At 39.2% G+C, this 20,256-nt stretch overlaps 1 protein-coding gene across 3 annotated transcripts in view; it reads left to right on the forward strand.

Moving 5' to 3' along the window:
- The window catches only part of LOC117600812 (dystrophin, isoforms A/C/F/G/H), a 346,950-nt gene that overhangs the window by 278,900 nt on the left and 47,794 nt on the right, over positions 1-20,256 (forward strand). For all 3 annotated transcript variants that reach the window (XM_034316725.2, XM_034316729.2, XM_076692879.1), the window contains 2 exons: positions 9,965-10,109; positions 14,656-14,779. In XM_034316725.2, the coding sequence (XP_034172616.2) occupies positions 9,965-10,109; positions 14,656-14,779 (269 nt within the window). The remainder of the gene's footprint in view (positions 1-9,964; positions 10,110-14,655; positions 14,780-20,256) is intronic.

A 20,256-nucleotide genomic window follows, 5' to 3' on the forward strand; every position in this document is an offset into this window, starting at 1 on the left:
CGCCCTGCTGTTTATAAATGTTTGAATATTTGCAAAGCGTAGGCGTCATCGACTCGAAAAATGCCAATTTCTTTCCCTTTCAATTTCACGATTTTAAGCTATCCACTTTTCGGAAGATTCAGTTTCATCCTGTTACACGGTTCTAACCCTGAAATCTATTCACCGGCAAAGCAGAGCTTCAACCAGAGAAGCTATATTTCTTCATGCAAGTACGTTCTTCACGATGCAATTTTTCATTCGCGTCTCTGCATCTGTCGGCTGCAGAATTCCATTTCTTACGTCGTTTCATTGTTGCATCGTCTTCGATGCAAGCAGTTATAACGCTAGTTGTTGCGATTTCATTGTATCCCAACTATTCCACCATTTATTATCTTTCTTTGAATTTCCTCGGCTTGAATCGCAGCCATTGTTCGCGAACATGAAATGGTGATATTAAAATATTTCAATGCAATTCTCTATTATCTTATTAAATATTTAAACGTCACCCCAGGAAACCATTTGATTTTCTAATTTTTTGAACTCCCTGTAACGTAAATTTTATTAAAGTAAAATAACAGAAAAATGAAACAGTGAATGAATGTCGGAAAAAAGAAAAAAAAATTGTACCGACGATGGCAGAGGGTGGAGATAGTTGATTCGTTGCACACCAGCCGAACCGGAAGTGACAGGTAGATAATCGCGGATCGTGATGAATCACCGTGGGCCCTTATCAGTCGGTTCTGTACATAGTCGTTCTTTTCCCGTCGTTTCGCGAACACACGGAAATCTGTCACGTACACCGCTTTTCCGCCACCGAAACGGTGTATATGTTTCTCTCTTTTCAACGGGCCGAGGAAATCGAAGTTATTTTTACGTGACACGGTGCTGGAAGACACAGAAACGTGGTTGGATACAGGGCACGAGGATGACCATCGTTCTAGCAGAAAATTCGTTGCGACCGTTCGATGGTTTCTCCTTCTAGAATTTCCACTCCGGAGATAATTGACTAAAATTTTTCGATACTCTAAACACGCGACATATTATATTATTTTCTATATTATTAAAATTTTCCTGAAGGGTATCCCCTGATTATAAAAATTCTAATTTTAAAATTAATTCTTGCGACGTCCATCCTTTTAGCGAAATGAAACGTTTCGTTTGTGATTAAGGAATTGTCCTCTCTCAGTCGCGGTAGAATTTTCTCCTTGTTTTGTATTATATCGCAAGCCGGACTGTAACCAGCAATACCAATGCAGTGAAATCAAGCTGTCGCTCAAACCGAAGCTTCCTTCCTTCCTTCCTTCCGGTCTCCGAGCAGTCGTAACTCATTACGTGGCTCCGGCGGTACGTGTTTCCAACGGTGTATCGGATGCACGATACCGGCACGAGCTTAAAGTATGATAAGGTGTGGCTTAACGTTAATCTCCGGAAGAGCTGTCGGTTTTCCAACGTTGGATGGTTGCTTCGTGGCCGCCTAAATGCACCTTGCGCCTTCCCTAACCGTATCCGCGTGTTCGCGACGTCTATATTTTGGGGCTTTACGTCTCGTTCAAGCCAGATGCGACCCGACCGGTTTACTTAGCTATTCTGTATCCTCGAGAATCGCTGGAACCTGGAATACACTCTCTTGTACAACGTCTATCTGGCCTGGAATCAATACACATTTATACGAGCTCGTAAAACGGTGCGGTCGTTTCAACCTGTTAACCCTTAACTGTTTTTGGGGTAGAAAGGTATATTGACAGAGATAATATTGACCCTCTGTAATTTTAATATATGTGTAACATTTTGGATTTATTATCTTTTTTAATTTTTTGTATGAATAGAAAAAGTATAAATTTAATTTTATATAAAATTGAATATGACTCAGCTATGGTAATTAAGGGTTAATTGAAAATGGCGAATTAATTATATTGACAGAGTTAACATTGACCCTCTGTAATTTTAATATATATGTAACATTTTGGAATTATTATTTTTTTATTTTTTGTATGAATAGGAAAAGTATAAATTTCATTTTAATAGAGTTGAATATGATCCTGATATGGTAATTAAGGGTTAACTGAAGATGGTGAATTAATTATATATTATCTAAATAGATACTTCAAACGTAAATGGATTTTCACAGCCTATCTTGTTACATGCACGTATTTCCAGGGATTACACTCGGCGACATTACATTCTCTTAGAATTATGTAGGAGCCACAGTTTACTTAGCCAGTCTAAATCCTGGTGCGCGTGTACACGGCGAGTAAACGAGGGATTTTGTGGACCTGCTGTCGCGTCGATTTATCGTGCACGTTCGACTAGGTGTTCCCTTTAATAAATCTCGTATATTAATTCCGATTTAAAGCACTCGTTATTGCAAACAGAAACGTAACTCATCGCGGTAAGCGTTTAATCGAACTGCCGGCTCGAGTCATTCCGGGGAAAAGCGTTCCGTAGTTCCACCGATGGGTAAGCGTTTAATCTGCATAGATTAATTCGATCTGTAATCAAATCTGACCGCCGATGAATTGGTCGGCCTCTTCTCGAATGACGTTCATTTCAAATTATAGTTAAATCGGCGATGGGTATACAAAATTATATTTGTCAATTTGATTATAATTTCGACCACGTGGGACCTTCTTCAGTTAAGTATTAATTTTCTTTCTGATGATTTCTGATGGTGGAAATTTTCGGCAATTTTAATAAACTGTAGTTTCATCACTGTCCACTGATTTCTTCGAGTATCAAAGAATTTCCAAAGTATTTCTCTCCAAGGATGAGAGAACAATTCAGGATTTCTATATCCTGGCGATCTTTCATCATACTTTCGGGTGGCGAACGGTGCTGATACACCCCAAAAGACGCCATCTCTCGAATCACCGTTTCCTCCCCTATGAATAGTCCTCTCCCAGATGGCTTCTTTTGTTCTCACGGAAACTTCATTCGTCGGATTTTACTTTGAACATCAGAGATTTCAGCCCGAAGGAAAACAGACGACGATGCCCTCTGGTTTTCCTCGCGGGGGTGCGAAGGAACGCCTCGTCTCGTTTCTGACGAGTTCGTTCGTTGACTTTCATCCCCTGGCGAGGCGACGTTCCGGGCATCGGAATTTTCAGACGGTGTCGCCGTTTCTATCCAACCGGAAATTAGAAATTTCGAGCCGTGTCACCGGGTCATCTGGGCCGGCTTCACGCTCCACCTACTATCTTTTGTTCCATCTTCAGGGATCGTTCGTGTGTCGAGGAGATCGATGTCTATCATTCGTTATAAAATTCATTTCAAACGATTACATTTCCTTTGAAAATATTATTTTGAGTACCTCCAATTCGCCTAATTAATTAATCAAAATTTATCGTAAGTTGTTCTTGAATAGCAAGAAACATAGAAGTATAGAAGTTTTACAAATTGTATATATTATTCTATAATATTTCTCGCACTTCAGTCGAGAAATGGAACGAAAGAATCTGGTATCGACATAGAAAATGTCCAAGGAAATGGTATGTCCGTCGTATGCTTCAACCCTTAAGGAAGCACGGCTTCAAAAGGGGAGCACGAGGCGTTGATAAAAAATGAAAGAATGGTTTCATGCCTGGAGGTGAGGTCTCGATGCTTCAAAGGGAGATCTGAAAATGAGTTTCTCTTGGAACAAAAGATCCGTTCACGCCACCAGGGGCAGAGCAACGGTCGGTCACTGGGTCGTCACGATCTTGCGATTTTAATTCAATATTCAAAACGCTCGGTGAAAAGAGGCTTAAGAAAGATTTTTTTTCTCTTTGTTGGTCATCCTCTTATCGTATCTTGAATCGTCTTCGTGAAAGCTGAAATTTTGTCTCATGGTGTTAAACTTTAATTTCCTTCTCTCTATTGTTAATTAAATACGAGGTGATTAAATTTCGTAGCCAATTCTTTAATTTAATTTCGTAGCTGAATTCGTGCAGGATTTACACGTTATTTCGACAGAATTGCTGCTGTTAGCAGGAAGATTTAGATTTTCATTGCTGGTGCAGAGTTTCTGGATACGATCGGAATGAACTGAAAGCTTATTGAATTACACCGAACCTAGAACAAAGTCTGACCAAACGTAGACTGTGCTAATTCCATTGGCTTGTCCGGTGGTGTATGCACAACCGGAGAAACTAGCGGGCGCTGTTTGATGTGAGGTAACAATGGTATTGTTTTTCGTGGTTGAAATAACTTAACCCTTCGTTGGTAGTAGAACCTTCTCTGCAACCTATGCTTCAACATAGTAATCCACAATTTTTTAAACAAAAACACTTCCAGGAACTTGAATAATAAGTGTAGAATCTAGTCTCATTTCAAATAGAAAAAAAAGCATACAAATATTAATTAAAATGCCTAATTATGAGTTGACAAATATTTCAACATTGCTCAGTGGGAAATCCGTGTCATAACTACACCATTAGAATTTTGTACTAACATAATCGATGCTACCCACGTTCGCGTTCCTCGGCTCGCAAAGGGGTGGCGTTAAGCACTTTCGAAATGCCATTTATCGGCACTGCTTAATCCATTTAATTTGCTGCCCGGCTGTAATCGTAAAGGAGGCCAGTTATTAAATTAGAGGCTCGTATAAAGCGAGACTGGATTTCGGAATTTACGAAAGTTTATCGCTCGTATATAACGTCGTACACCATAAAACTTCCCGATTCCGTGCCCGGCTATTATTACAACCAGAGTAACCGACTAAGTAGCGAATGGTTAATTTCGTTTAAACTTCACTCTCTCGACCCGTTAAAGCGGCGCTTTGTTTGCTCTCGAACCCGTTGCCAAAAGAAAGTACTTTGACCGATATACGAATTTATAAAATTAGAAAAATTCGAGAAGAAATTGGTATTACCATTTGTAATATTTAATTTGCTAATCAGAAGGAGAGTTAAATTAGTTCTTTGTAAGAAACGAGGTGAAAACCGACAGACCAGAGTAACTTCAAATAAAAAGGAAAAGAAATAGAAAATAATTTTCCAGAGAAGAGGTTCATTAGATGTTAAGCGTGTCGGACCACGGGCTAAGAATGAGAAGAGCGAGCCCTTTGAAGAAGGGTTGCTCTTAAGGGTACGTGACGGTGTCCAGAGTAACCGATTCTCCACGTTCCACCTAGACTCGCAAGGTGTTAAAGAGAAGGTATCCTTAACAAATTTTTATTAATCCTTACCAAAATTGCAAATGTCAATAATTAATGTCAATAATCAATTCTTCCATTTCTTCTTACACGACTTAACATCATCTTCCATGTCCTGAGATAACGTTTCTTGCATCGTGCGTTTAAACCGTTTCATAGAAGATCCCAAGAGGAAACGGAAGTAGGATCGCTCGGTCACAAATGTTAACGGTGTGCCGGGTTATTGTTGTTTATCGGTCGAGTTTGAATCGGTTTTGTCGTGCGATCCGACCCCTTGTTCGGATTGGAATCGCGTCGGTAAATTGTTCCCCGGAGTTGAATTATAACGGTCCGCCCGTTCGCGGCAATTCCATTTGCCGACTTTATTGCGTTAACCGGTAGAACGAGTACGAAACCACGAGGACGAGTAGTCTCGATGGAAAACGGCGGGCAAGAAGCGGCGACGAGGTGATAGATCAAAAGGCTTTGTCAAGCGGATCTCTCTCCCTGCTTCTTCCGCTTTTCCGCGAGAAGAGTCGATTACTGGCGCGTCTGAACCGCGCTTCTGTCAATGGATTCGGAGGGATCGAGCTGGCAAAACTCGGCACGGGACGCGCGAGTCGATTCGCACGATGAAAATCGAATCGGATCTCTGCGATTTCGATGTAGAAGAGTTTGGTTAAACGTTCGCCGAGAGCCTGATTCTTCGGGGCTGGAAAAATCGGGATTACGAGAGGTGGAAATTTGAAAATCGCGAGGAAAATACGGTTCCTAGTTGAAGATGAAGTTTGAGAGCACTTTTGGGAGTATTCGAGAAATAGAATGGTGAAATATAAAAAATGAAGTTATGGGAGGGGGTTGAGAATAATGGAAAAGAAAGACTGATTGGAAATTGAATGAAAAATCTAAGAATATATCGAGAAATGAAATTATCCTTCGATCGAAAATTGAGATTCTGAAATAGGTTAATTGAGAATTAATCTACAGAAATGCTAAGTGGAATATCTCTCATAATTTTGAAGATTATCGACAAGGAGATAATAATTATATTAGAATTTGAAAAAAGAACTTGACAGATAGTCATTGCGAAGATTTATAATTGCATTAACAAGGGAAGTGAAATGTTGTTTCCATTTTAAATAAATAACACGAGCATTTGCTCAAAGGAAAACGGAAACACGATGGTCTCTTTTAAATGTTTCGTCGCGATCCAAAGCCCTCTTTAAAGCTCGCTGCTGTCAGTCTATCCTGTTTACGAGCTGCTTCAGTCTTTTTGCGAGATTCAATTCTTTTTTTTTTTTTTGTTATTTTTTAAATTCATTACCGCTGTTATCTGAGTGCTCAACTCGCGTTGAAAGCGTGGTTTAAACTGGAAGCGATATAGCGGATAGGAGGCAGTGAAAGAGACCCTTTGTGCGATTATTCCTGGTAAAATCCACGCTAATTCTTAAGCCGCCTTGTAAATTATACTGAAATGTCATTAACGTCCATAGGTGTTTAGAATCATCACAAATTAGTCTACTGTTTTCGTGAAACACCTTTTCATTTCTCTTGCAAAAGGAAAATAAATCTTGGTGGTCATCTCTGACAATAAACCTTCAGATAATAATAAAACATTCATTTACTTTGAAACAAAGATTATAAATTTTCATTGAACGCAATAAGAATCGTCCGCTGTGACAATTCATCGGTAGATTGTTACATTTATAAGAAAAATAACCCATATTGAACCATGCAATATTTTTCTTTATCGGTATTTTCTGCGTTAGAGAGAAAAAAAAATGCCCGTAGCTCATCGCAGTTTCTAAAATGTCGCTGTTCGATCAAAGCCGTGCTGAAAAAATAGACTGCGTATGAAAAATTGCAAAGCTTCTTTGACGTTGCGTCAATTGTCGTTCCATTTTTCATGAATTATCTTTCCATGAAATGATAACGCGGGCGAACGTTGTTTGATTTGAAAAAATATGACAGAAGGATATTTTTTTAAACAGAAATTCGTCAGCGTAGAAGCTTAAACGTGACATTTTCGGACGGTTGGAAAAACGAAAAGGAACGATACGAAAATAAAAATTCGACGAGCCAGATGGAAAGTCGGCTTATTCGATACCGCCACGGTCCGTTACGTTGCCACGCATTCGTTTCGCTGTTTTAATTATTTCGAATCCGGTCTCGTTTCCGGCATCACTCTAATCAAAAGTTTCGTTTCGTGATTCAATCTGCTTCTTCATTCTCTCGCCTCCTCCCGTTTCGAACTTTTGACGTGCGTAATTAGATTTCATTTGACGACATAAAATTGCACTTATGGTGTTTCAATTTGAAACTGAATATCAATATCGTTAAATAATTTATTTATTTATTTTTACACAAATATCAACGTGTACAATAATAAAACAAAAATTTCGTTAAAATTAGTGGACGTCAATTTGAAATCTAACATTAGAAATCTTCGTTCCTATTTAAAACGCTTTAAGATTTATTAGAAAAGATTGTGAAAAGGGTACGAACAACTTGTTGAAAACTGCAAAGCGATTCATTTATCCTACCCGAACGTCATAGAAACTATTTTTCAACAGACCCCTTAAAGGTCTATACTATTGTATTGTCGATACCTTTCCCAGGGATCAATTGGAAACTGAATTATCGCTCACGTACAATAGTTTCTAAAAGAATTTCAGCTAAGTTCCCTAGCCGGTTTCGCAGAGAATTTCTTAGTGATTTATGTTACATTAGGTCGGTAGGTCGGTGGTAAGAGGAGTGTATTCAACGTTTCCGGGGACACGGTTGTTCGGTGGAGAACATCCAATTGAAATGCGATCGCACGAACGTGAAATACCGTTCGTGTTAAAAGTTCCTTCTGTTCGTGGCATTCGCAAAACGAACGGAAACTGTTCTTTCTTTTTTGTGGCTGTAACGTACGAACGCAAACACGGATTACGTTGATGTTCCATTAACCCGAAGGTACGTCCGTTGCTCGGCCCTCTGGTAATCAGGCTGCACCGAACTTGGTGCAATTAATCGTTCGACGACCGCATCGATTAAACAGCCGACATCGTCGCTATCGATCCAGGTCGAGGCTATTTGTTTCCGCCGGAAGGATCTTTCCGCTAGAAAATCAACACCCTCGTTTTTGCGGATCCCCTGATTTCCCGCACCCTTCGCTAACTTTGTTCGATCGATTAAAGCGGTGGAAAAAGAATCTTGAAATTAAGGAACTCAGCGTGATATATAATAATGAAACGAAACTTGTTATTGTAAATTAGATAGAATTGAATTTTGGTGCTGGTTTAACGTTTCGGTATTCATCGGAACGCAAGTTCTGGCTAACAGGTTGATATTTGATTTATCCATGTTAGCAATGTCTAGTTTCATGGATCAAGCAGACACGTTAGTTACGTTTATTAGCCAGGAACCTACAGGTTTAGATACCATCGGCATACAGTGCTTCTAAGCGGTCAGCTTTCGAAGTTTCAGCTCCGCTCAAAGCAGCTTAAATCCTTTGTATCCTGGATATCTGAAATGATTTTGTTCGTTTATCAGTTTCAAGTTGATATCTTGTGTTCTCTACCTCCTCTTCTCCATTAGTTTTTTAATTTTCCAGAGATAAATCTATTTTCTTATTGCAATTTAATGTACTGCTCTATTATAATACTCTACAAATTTGATTCGTTTTTTTTCAAACCCTCGGGGTGCAAGTTCCAATTTATTTACCTACCAGAGAAAAAAAAAGAAATGTCGAAGCATCCATTTCGACGATTTTTAGTACTCGCACAATGATATATCCTGGTCTCCTTATCTCCTGGGAGAAGAAGGCAACTATTCGACTTGTACATATATACGCGCGGATCGCCGGAAGTATACAGCTGGCTCGCGGAATTCCGCAGGACTTTCATCGACGTTACAATAACTGCAATATATCCGGCCGCGGGGCTGTTCCTTCGCGATACCGTAGGACGGGAGCGTGGCTTTCGACGATGAAAAGGAGGGTTGCACGCGAACGGGGATGAGAAGACAGGAGTTTGATGTTAAGGGTGTGAGGTACTGCTCCGTCGACGACGGTACAACAATGGCGGAATATAAATCTAAATCCCGTCCGCCATCCTTCCTGCCCTCCTTACCAACCATCTCTCACGCCTCGATCTTCACTCCTTTCAATCCTTTCTATTTCTTTCTCTTCTTATTCATTCCAGTTGCCTATTTTCCTGCGCCACCCTCGCCCACCGCAACAGTCGCGTCTCTTGTATTCGTATTTACGTCGACGTTCATTTTCTTGTCCTCTTCTTCCTCTCTTTCACAACTTTTCCAATTTGATAAGTTCCTTCGGTCGCTTCTCCCTTGTTAAATCCACCGCTGGAATGTTCCTTATTTTCTATGATTTATTTTACACCCCCGTTCTCTGCCGACCGAAACATCTTCAATTGTGTTTCTCCTTTAATTTACAGGTTCCTTTTTAATGAGATTTCGAGAGATTTTCTATTGTTTCATTTATTATTGTCTACCCTCCTTTTTTTTTTTTCTTTTCACCTTTCTGAAGGTTCTTCCTCCATCAACCTTCAACCCTGTATCTTCTCCCCTTTTCGTACGTACGAATGTTTCTCTTTACTCCATTCATCACCGACCTCTTTCATTTCCTCGCTCTCTTTCAATTTCTCGGGAAAATAAATATTTCTTTGCTCCGACACACGCTCACCCATTCCCTTATCAGTATTTACGGCCTGAGATACAAGTTTCCTGCTATTTTCACGGCTGATATAAGTCCTCTGTGGTTTACATTTCTAATTAATCATTGTCTAATGGACGACGGGTGATATTCTCGAGATTCTTCAAAATTTTATTATTTCTAATTTAGCACTAATAGATTATTTTTTTTTTTGTTTACAGAAATCGGTTGGAGAGCAACACGGAACACTGGAACGCCCTGTTGCTGTCTTTGCGAGAGCTAATTGAATGGGTGATTAGAAAAGATACCGAGCTCACTGGTCTGGGTCCTGTTCGCGGGGATGTGGCTGCGTTGCAAAAACAACAGGTTAGTTTAAAAAAATTGTAGAAAACGTGTAATATTTCTTCAACCCTTTCGCTATTACGAACGAAACTCAATTTAAAACGATCCAAAATATTTCCACTTTAAGATAGCAAAGTTTAATTATTAAAAATATAATCTAGCGAAAGGGTTATTATCGAAAGAAAATTGCCATGGGGTGAAATTTCACCCTGGATAGCCTTTAAGGGGTTCGTACGATTAGAAGATAATCCGACGTCATCTTGAAATCCATCCGTATCTGTGCAATCTTGTCTCCGTCGAATGGCCTCGTGTACCTTGAAGCATCCGCCCGTAACCTACTGGAATGGACTGGATTACGCGAAAATGAGGCAATTAGGGTAGGCGTGTGTGCGTGGGCACATAGATGGTAGAGGGATGAAGCGAGAGCAACCCTCGGCCCAGTTTCCACGCACAAAGACGGACTAGCTCGAACTAATCCAGATTAGAACGTGCATGTTACTCGCCGCACCACGCGATTCTATGCGCCCGCCCCTGTGAGTGGACAGGGATGATAAGGCGCATGTATCGCGAACCTGATCACAAATGTCATCGACAGCCGACACCTGTGCTGCTACTTATCGGAAACTGTCACCCCCCCCAATCGATGCGTATTCATCGAAGGGTAAAAGTTTCGAGGATTTCATGGTGGTTTCAACGTTTCCAATCGGTGACGGGGGAGCTTAACGAGGCCAAACGATTACGAATAAATAAGCGAGACAGTATCGATCTCCCACGAATGTGAAACTGCTAATTACTCGGTACTGGAAAGACGCGATGGATTATTTCAATGGCCAGAGAGGAATTTGAAGTGGTTCGCGAGGATGTTGATGGATGAATGTGATATTTTGAGATTGATAGAGGTGAAGATGAAGTAGGATCGCGTACTGTGGATGGTTACAGATTGGAAATGGTTCTATTCCCTTGATGAATTAGGGTTGGTCATTAGAGTAGTCTTCTGTAGCAGTGTGCTATTTGAAAACTGAAAACCTAAGAGAGCAGTTTAGTTATTTAGGACACTTGATTCCTTTATGATTGAATTCATTTTTATTGAGAATTTATGTAATTGCTGAATTAGTGTCTTAGAAAAAATTCGATGGAGCTTGTGTGTCATAAAGAGACAGGGTTAATCGAGGGACAGGCATCAAAGACATATTATACATTGTGATCCAAAAGAACAAAGGTGGTGTGTTATTTAAGATGCCTTTGTAATATTGTATCATCTACTAGTCTCAAACAACGCATCACCCTTATGTTACAATATATCACTTCTCTGAAAGTATACCCTGATCCTCATCCTCCAATTAAGCGAACATTTTGATCTAGAAGAAGCTTATTTTAACCCTCTAGTTACAAAGTATCTAATCTAAAATTTAGAATTTTCTTCACTGCAAATGATAAAAATCACACTTGAATAAAATAATTCCATGCATAGTAAACCAAAGGTATTCATTGCTCTCCATACAAACAATCTGGTAACACATTGCACCAGTTCATTCAGGTGTACACACGTAGAGCAAATAAAACGAAGTAGAAAAAAAGAAACGATGGTATACAGGTGGTACGAACAACGAGCTATTTTCGGGTGTACACGATGTGCCGATGTCCCATCTGCGATGCATGAAATTCAAATATCCACATTTAAAGCTTACCGTCCTTTTCTTCCGGTTCTTTCGCCCCTTTCAAGTCAGACTTGGCCAACGACGTTTGCGACGTGACAACACGTACTTGGAACACGTGTACTCGGTGAAAACGATGTCGAAGCAGTTGTTGGACAAGAAAAAGAGGAAATCTTGTTCACCCAACACTTCGGATATAATTGTTTACGAGTAGTCGTCTTCCGATCGAATTAATCGTTTAGTTTCGAAGTGGGACGCATCGATTGTGTCGGAAAATTTGCGAATTTTCTAGCTGTAGGAGTATTTCACGGGAACAGACGCATAATTTTAAGTTCCATACTAATGGCACCGCGAGAAAACCCATGGGGGGGTCGCGAATGCAGCCGACTAATGACCGTGCCAGAAGTAAATCCAACAGAACTCCGCAACGGTATAGTAGTTTAACAATATACTGGCCGACGTAATGCCGGAATTTCCGGGAATGGCCCGGCGCGCGTCGTTCTAATTCGCACGCAAATAATTGTGCATAAGCGAGCGATGCGGCGTAATAATTTATGCAAATTATGAGGCGCGACTTGCCGCCAACCACCGTGTCGCTTAAGACTCGACGGAAATGGACGGGTTTTTGCTCGGTTAAATTGCAAAATTACATTCTTCGCGCTTCTAATGGGTTTAATTTGATTTTGAAAATTTTTATCGTTCAGTAGCTTCGAGTTATACAGAATTAAATAAAATAACAAAATAATTCAGAATTCCGGGGTAAGATTATATCTTTTTGCAAGAAGGTACCATGAAGGATGCATTTCACCGTGCACCTTGCACCCTACGCGCTGCATCATGCACCATACACGCATTCTGTATGATGCACCTTGCACCTAGCACTCTGCAACTTGTACTCTGCAACTTGCATCATGCTTTATGAATTATGCATTACGCGTTACGCTTTATCTACTATACATTGTGTACGGTGCACTATTCTCTGTGCACCATAGAGGATACGATAAATAATACGGTACTCTGCCCAGTATACTCTACACGTGTCATAGCACGCTGTTTAACACTTAACAAACCATCAAGCAGTTGATCGTAATTAAACCAAAATTTATAAATTTTGCATTGCAAGAGAACTCATTATTTTTAATTATTTTTTAATGTATCATAAAATTGCATATACATTTCATATACAGAGTGTCGTATAATTAAAAAGAAAGAAAAGTATATGTAATGCTGAAAGGGTTAATTAAGGAGATTCTCCTTCAGGAATGTTCAATAGTATTACTTTGCCATTGAAATTAATTTCATGATCGGGGAAGAACGAATCGATATCTTGGCACAGGGCAGATAGACGGTTCGTTTTATGGCGCCATATTGGTGCGTGAAATCGAAACGGCTTGCACCGGAGTTGCATACGTGAAATGCGCTCTCATCGTAAACGGGCGGGACGATGTGCAACATAACGATGCGACGGGGCTGTAGCCGAACGGCGGCTTAACGCGAAATCGATCGCGCGTACGAACGGCCGGCAAAAAGGAATTGCCAGGACGAGAAATTGCCAACGATCGACAACGATTATCGCGTACAGCAATTGATTTCAACGAGCGTCTCGTTCGTGCGCAACTACGATTCCGTGCTCCACGAGCGTCCCAGGAAATTGGAGTTCCTTTAATTGCCGATATTTCCCGAATCATTGGAAATGCACGGGAAGTATATTGAAAAGATCCTCTTTGTGTTTATAATATCAAGGAGAATAGATTGGAAATAGATTCTTTTTTATTAATTGTAAAGATGGCACTAAGGTCTTGAAGGTTCGTTCGATAGAGGCACACAAGTTTAATATTTATTAAGATTGATCTATTTTCTTTTACTGGTTCTGTGCATGGGAATATTAGGTTACTTAACTATTCTGTAAGTAGATGCTATAAGGGGGATAGAGTTTGACTAGCAGCAACATCCTGAATACGTTATTATGAAGCACGCTCCTTAGTTAACCGACCCGTCATTCCGATAACCAATTTGATAAGGCGATTATCTCGACGTGATCAATTAGAGCGTGTCTGGAACTTCAATTGAATGAATGACACTTTAGTTGCTCTAATTTCCGTTATTAACGGATCATCTTTAATGCACACCGTCAAATTTAGAAAGGGAGACTGTAGAGCGATTAGAAAATATTAGAAATGTGTTATTTCTACCAGCCAGAAAATTTTCCAAAAATCATTTATCGTAGTTTGTGTCTTCAAAATTAGTACTATAGACGTTATTTTATTTAGGAGAAAATTTTATTTACATTACATTTACATACTTTTATAATTTGTTAACTTTGCGAAAAACGTCGAAAAGCTTTCGCGCAGGTAAAAATAATTCCCAACGAAACGAAGCGAGAAAGCTACCGCTAGTAAGACGAGATTTCATTTCCTACACTCAAAATAAAACAGAAGGACCTTCCGGTTGTGGCGACAAGGAAACTGGGTAAATTATTCCGTCCCGTTTCGAAGGATTTCTCGCGACTCGAAAGGTGCCTTCTGCTTAGCCAGGCCTGTCGAAAGGCGCAAGGATACGTAAAAACAAGTAGACGGAAGTGGAAACGCGCCTCAGCTTCCGGTGTCTAAATTCTCGGCGAGCAGAGGAATAATCTCGTTAAGCTGTGTTTTTCAACCACTCTCCGGTTGCACGTTTCGCGACACTCGCCGGCGATGGCTCGTCAAACGAAATTACGGATGCACGCGTTGAGATGAAGACGCGACGTCGATGGCTCTGCACGTCGGTACGTCGTCGACGTTGTCGTTTAAAAGCTCGTAGAATTAGCCTACTTACCCTGTTGGGCGTGTACAAGCCTCGAAAGTCGTTCGCGAACCACGAGTGGCTGCAGGGAATTGGTGTTCCTCTTCTAAGTAAACGCTTTCCTCTGGTTACAGGATGATCATCGCGGCTTCAGAAGGCAGCTCGAGGATAAGCGACCGATCGTGGAGAACAATCTTCTGAGTGGTCGTCAGTACATCGCCAATGAGCCGCCACTGTCTGATACTTCGGATTCTGAAGGTGAGTTTTTGATACTTTTTAATATTTTTCTATTTAATCTTGGATTTTCTGGGTGAGAGTTTCTCAAGTGTAAAATAATTAGCAGTTAGTTTTAGAACTCTGGATAATTCAGTACTCGTTGTTTTTCCTTTTCTATCTGAAAGAATTAAAATGTGTTCCTTCGAATTATAATTGAAAGTAAAAAATGATTGTTGAATCTCCCAAATAAAATTGAATCTCAAAGAAAATACATTTGCCCAACTCACGAGTACTTTGAGAATTAACCATGTTCGAAATTTTCAAAGCTATTTAAAAGCCTGGTAAAGCTTCATAAAGTCGAGCAAAGCTTCGTAAAACTGGATTTAACGAGCTCGGGTGCCGATTTAAGTGGAGCAAATGAAGTTTTAATCATTAAATTAAAACAGTCCTTTCCTTTTACTGTCGGGAATACTTTGAACGTAACGAAACAACATACCACTACAATTGTGGGAAATAATCTGTTCAGATCACGAGTATTTAAAGTGAAACACTAATTAAATTAAAAATTTGAATACAATATCGAACATAGTAGATTTCCCGGGAAAAAAATCGTGATGTCCCCTGAAGATTTCCTCGGATTTCCCAGAATAACAGAGAAAATTGATCGTTCTGTGCCGCGCGACGAAAGTTTCCGTGAAATGGTAAAGAAAGTCGGCCAAGTACATTCGTTAGTTTCCGCGGTGCTGGTTCGCAACGCGCGACTGAATTCGCCAATAGCGCAGGCCTAGTAATTAAGAGGCGCGGTAGAGCTTTCAATTCCAGTAATTCGCGCCATTCTTCTTTCTGCGAATTTTCATACCAATTAGATGCGAGCGAGTGAGAGAGAGAGAGAGAGAAACAGGAAGTGAGATAGAAAAGGGACGAAAATGGGGACCGATCGTCTTGAAGAATCCAAACTTTTCACCCGTAAATTCGTGCAATTCGAATAACAAGGGAAGCAATCATAGGAACAAAGTACCTTTGGAATGTTGAGGAATATTCGTTTCCGGGTACTTTAATTCAAAGTTTTCTTACTCTGATAATTTATAATATAAATTACATTTTTTATTTCGTATTAAATGAAATAAAATGTGTTGCTATAAAACTTTCACAGTGATAGATGTATTTTACGGGATCAATGGATTCTGTAATTTTAGATTTTCTTTTACGGCCCCTTTCGTTCTGATTTTGAGGTCAACATTCAGAATTGAAAGCGGGGTTAAAATTGATTAAAGTTGTAGTTTCAAAGGGTGGCTCCTCGGCCAGAGTTTGTCACGTGGAATGAAGGGGATTGTTAAGTGGACTGATAAAATACGAGAAGTTTTCTCTCTTCGTTTCTTCGGTTTTCTTTTTTTTTTTCTTCCTTCCTTTTACTTAAGCAACGGAACAAGAGAACGGCCCTTGGAAACGAGCTTCATTCGTTCTTGTCACCGCCTTTCACGTACAATAACCGCGGCGAACATGTAACCGTGGACCTCTTGAATATTTCATTTAGATAATTCCACCCTCTCGAAAGCGGGATTATTAAGAAACGTGGGACGCGGAATTTATGATTATTTGACCAAGAAGGATTCAGAAAGTTCTCTTCCACGGAAAATGGGCTCGTCTATTAAGCCACGAAACAAATACCCTTCTAGACGTTTCATCAGACAAAGAACAATGTTGTTTTCATTCGTTTTATAATGATAGAAAAATTATAATTTTCTACTTTTATTATCATACAATCTGTCGTTTCATTATAGATACTTTCAGATTGAAAAAATATTATTCTATGATAATATACTCAAGTATTCTGTTGTGTTCTAATAAATAATTAGACTCCAAATCATTTTGCATATTTTACAAAATTCGAATACCACGTATAGTTTGCATACTTTCAGTTTGAGTGAGAACAGAGAACCAATGTTATTCCTGACTGAATTTCAAGTTGGTTTATCAAAATTTCAAACTATTACCTAGTTAAATACAGCTCGCATCGATCGAGTTATCGCGAAACCTACAGATGAAACGTTGATACAAAGTTATCGAAACGAAGGAAAACGCATCGAACGTTCAAGTGAATAGTATTCAGGGGGTTAAAAGTTCGTCGAAGTTTTTGAGTTTCCGTCGTCCTACGGGACGTCTCTTCTGAAGCTTGCAAGTTTCACCAGTTTCGGTGTACTTCCATACTTGTAACTCGATTGATAACGTCTCTTTGCTCCCAGGAGAGGGTTTCGTTAACATTGACCGCAGAAGTTTTTGTTTGAAACTGCATTATTCATCGTTAAACGATTTGGTTACAAATGATCGTCTCTAAAGAAATTTATGAGGAACTTTTCAACCTCTTGCAGCAAAGACAGATTTCGTGCAAAATTGCAATCTGCAGCAATTATTTATGTTAAAGAAAATTCTTCGCACTGCTATGAATGCACACGATTTTTTTCATTCGAAATTGTTCATTAATTTTTTCTTTCGCGCTATCTGTTAGGAAGCATCCTGCATATTGATACAATTTCATCGGTTAAATCAAAGTAGCCGGTCATAGAACTGGATAGCCAGGACCCGTTGCATGATCTGGACCCCAGGATGTTATATAGGTTGAAATTTATTGACGTTACGACAACGCCCGGGAACTGCTCGATGCCGCGCACGTTTCATCGAACGTGACTCCCTGTCGAGTGACTGAAATCGTGCACCGCACGAACGCCTGGTTGTCTTCGCGCAGGAGGTCCCTGATGTTCAGATTCTGGATCTCTGTCTCATGGTTGTCTCCTCCTCTTGTTAATTGTCTGAAATTGAACACTGTCAAACGTGTTCAGTCATGACTAAATCGAATTTTACACATTTCATTTTAAGATGAAATATTCTTATCAATCACAATAGGATAATTAATATGATTAGAGACAAATTTTTGAGAAACTTGAGCTAAGATTACTTTGAAAATTTTTAAATAATTTCTAAAAATTAAAGATAGATAAATAAAATCCTCCTTCTATTATTAACTTTGGTACTAAAATGTCTTGTATATTATTCTGTTAATTACGATACAAGTGCTCGGAAAGGATAATTGAAATTACATCAATTCTGTTGTAAATCTTCGAAGCGGAAACCGCGCGAACGAGAGGCGGCAAAAAAAAGAAATTGGGGGATGAAAGGCGAAGAAGGGAAACGAGTTTGTAAGAGATAAAAAAAAGAAAAAAAATGAGCGGGAAGGGTGTACGTGACTGGAAATCGAACACGGGCAACTGTTGAATGGATGGCTTACCGATGAAGAACACGACCGCCTAATTCGATTCGGTGAAAATAGTTTTTCGATGTTTCCCTCGTGCAACTGTGATGTCTCTTTAGCGAGCCACGATCGGTCTGATTTATACGAACCCACTACCTGTTTCGACTTCTCGATCGAGTTTCTCCTACTCGATTTCCTATCGAACCATTCACCAAACTCGTGGACTGTCTTTAACATGCTCGAAGAGAATTTCTGAGTAAAGTGTTTGGAGTAATTCCAAGTAACCGTAGCAGACTAATGCGGTGAGCACAGTAGTGAATGCAAACTGAGAAATTAAGAAAATTAGTGTTTCTAATGTTACAGCAATGTTTCACTAATTGTCAAAGTGGATAAGTGCTTTCCATTATTTCGTTTAAGCGACAATTTAGAAAATTGGTGAATTTCTATTGAAACATTGAAACCTTAACAATACAATGGGGGATTATATAAATTTTCAAATAATTGTATAAATATTTATAGAACCCAGAATTTGAAGAAAAATCAAAGGTCCATTTGTAATTATTATTTTTTGAATCTTTATATTCTAAACCGTGATAATTATATTAACAATGTATGGATAAAAATAGAAAACTGTATGGTATGGATCGATGAATTCAGAATCGAGTAGTCGCAGAACCAAGTGATGGAATAATGGGCAACTGGTACCATAAACATAAATCATCATAACACGAGGTAGATAGGAAGGCAGGTGGAGTTTGTAGGTGTTATCAATGCTAAACATGCGCATAAAAAGTATCCGGTATGATACGATTCGTGATTCATAGGACAATTAATTCCTAGCGATAGAGCACTGTATGTATTACAACCCCATAACGTCATTTCTACAATTTGTTACATTTTCTCTCTAAGATAGGAAAGAAATGATTGTATAAAAAACCTTGATACATATAAGGTGTCATATAATTTCTTTATATTTTCAAGTTAGAATTTTCATACATTTTACGGGGGTGGTAACTAGGGGAGGAACATCCTTTGAGGGGATGATAGCTGAGACGATGCTGAACAACTTTTTCCTTTACCAAGATGCTCATTAATGCTTAATTTTTGAATTATTAATGAAAATCACCGACCAATCAGAGCGCGCCTACTGCGCAGACTCGGCTGCTGGAGTGTCGGCTATGAGTCGGCGCGTTGCCGAGTCAGTTTGTTCGCGACCATGGTTGAGTGCGCTTCTCGTATCTGTCATTCGCGCAGCTGAGCCTGCGCTCTACGCGTGTTTTGATTCGTCAGTGTTTTTCATTAATAATTCGATAACTAAGCCTTAACGAGTATTTTAGAAAAGGAGAAAGTTGTTCAGCATCATCCCAGCTATCATAACCTCAGAGGATACTGACCCTTAGCTGAACAACACCCTGTATGTTAATTGTTTTATTTGTTGCAATTAATAATTTTTGCTTGAAAGTCTTAAAAAGGGAGAATTCGCAAAAGGGAAAACCACAATTTATATTAGCACTTTGAAGTATTAGATTTAAGAGGTCTATGTGTCTATAAATTGTGGTTAACATTCATATGTGTATCCGCTTAAATGTTATCTCTTTTACAACATTTATAGAATAAGCTTTCCATCCCCTAAAATTTAAATAAAGTTTCAATACCCAAGTATCCTATATAATAATTATACAAATGTAATTTGAAAATGAGAATATGAGAACCTTATAGAATACAAAGTAAACATCATCCCTCTTGTGACACATCATCACAAAGTCTCGAGAACTGCATACATACATAGCTTTGAATTCATATGGCATCCAGTGACTTTGAGGAATCATTAGTAATGGTATCCTATAACTTCAAAGCTACTGGTATTGAACCTAGTATCTCTGACGCTATTGAAATTAGATTTCAGCGTTCAGAAGTTGTCCAGTTTGAATGTTGTGATAGCCAAAGAGGTTTAGGAAGGGTTTGTCCAGATTTTGAGGTAGTTAGTAGTATTAACAGGATATTTTATCAGAAACCATTTCTCTAGTCTAAGGGTTTAACCAACCCTTTATGGAGAAGGCATTTTAGAGCATGAAAGTTTGAATAGACTAATATCAGTTAAATAGACAATAATAGGATATTATAGATTCTAAGAATTAAAAGATATTAGAGGATCAAATGGTTTTACAATTTAACCCTTAAGTACCATGGAGGGTGAAATATGATTTCTCCTTAAAATTTAAACTTTTAATAAAACAGTTAATGTTTTCTTTAAGAGAATTGATTGACAGTG

This window comes from Osmia lignaria, chromosome 16 (genome assembly GCF_051020975.1).
Source record: "Osmia lignaria lignaria isolate PbOS001 chromosome 16, iyOsmLign1, whole genome shotgun sequence".
Taxonomy (NCBI): domain Eukaryota; kingdom Metazoa; phylum Arthropoda; class Insecta; order Hymenoptera; family Megachilidae; genus Osmia; species Osmia lignaria.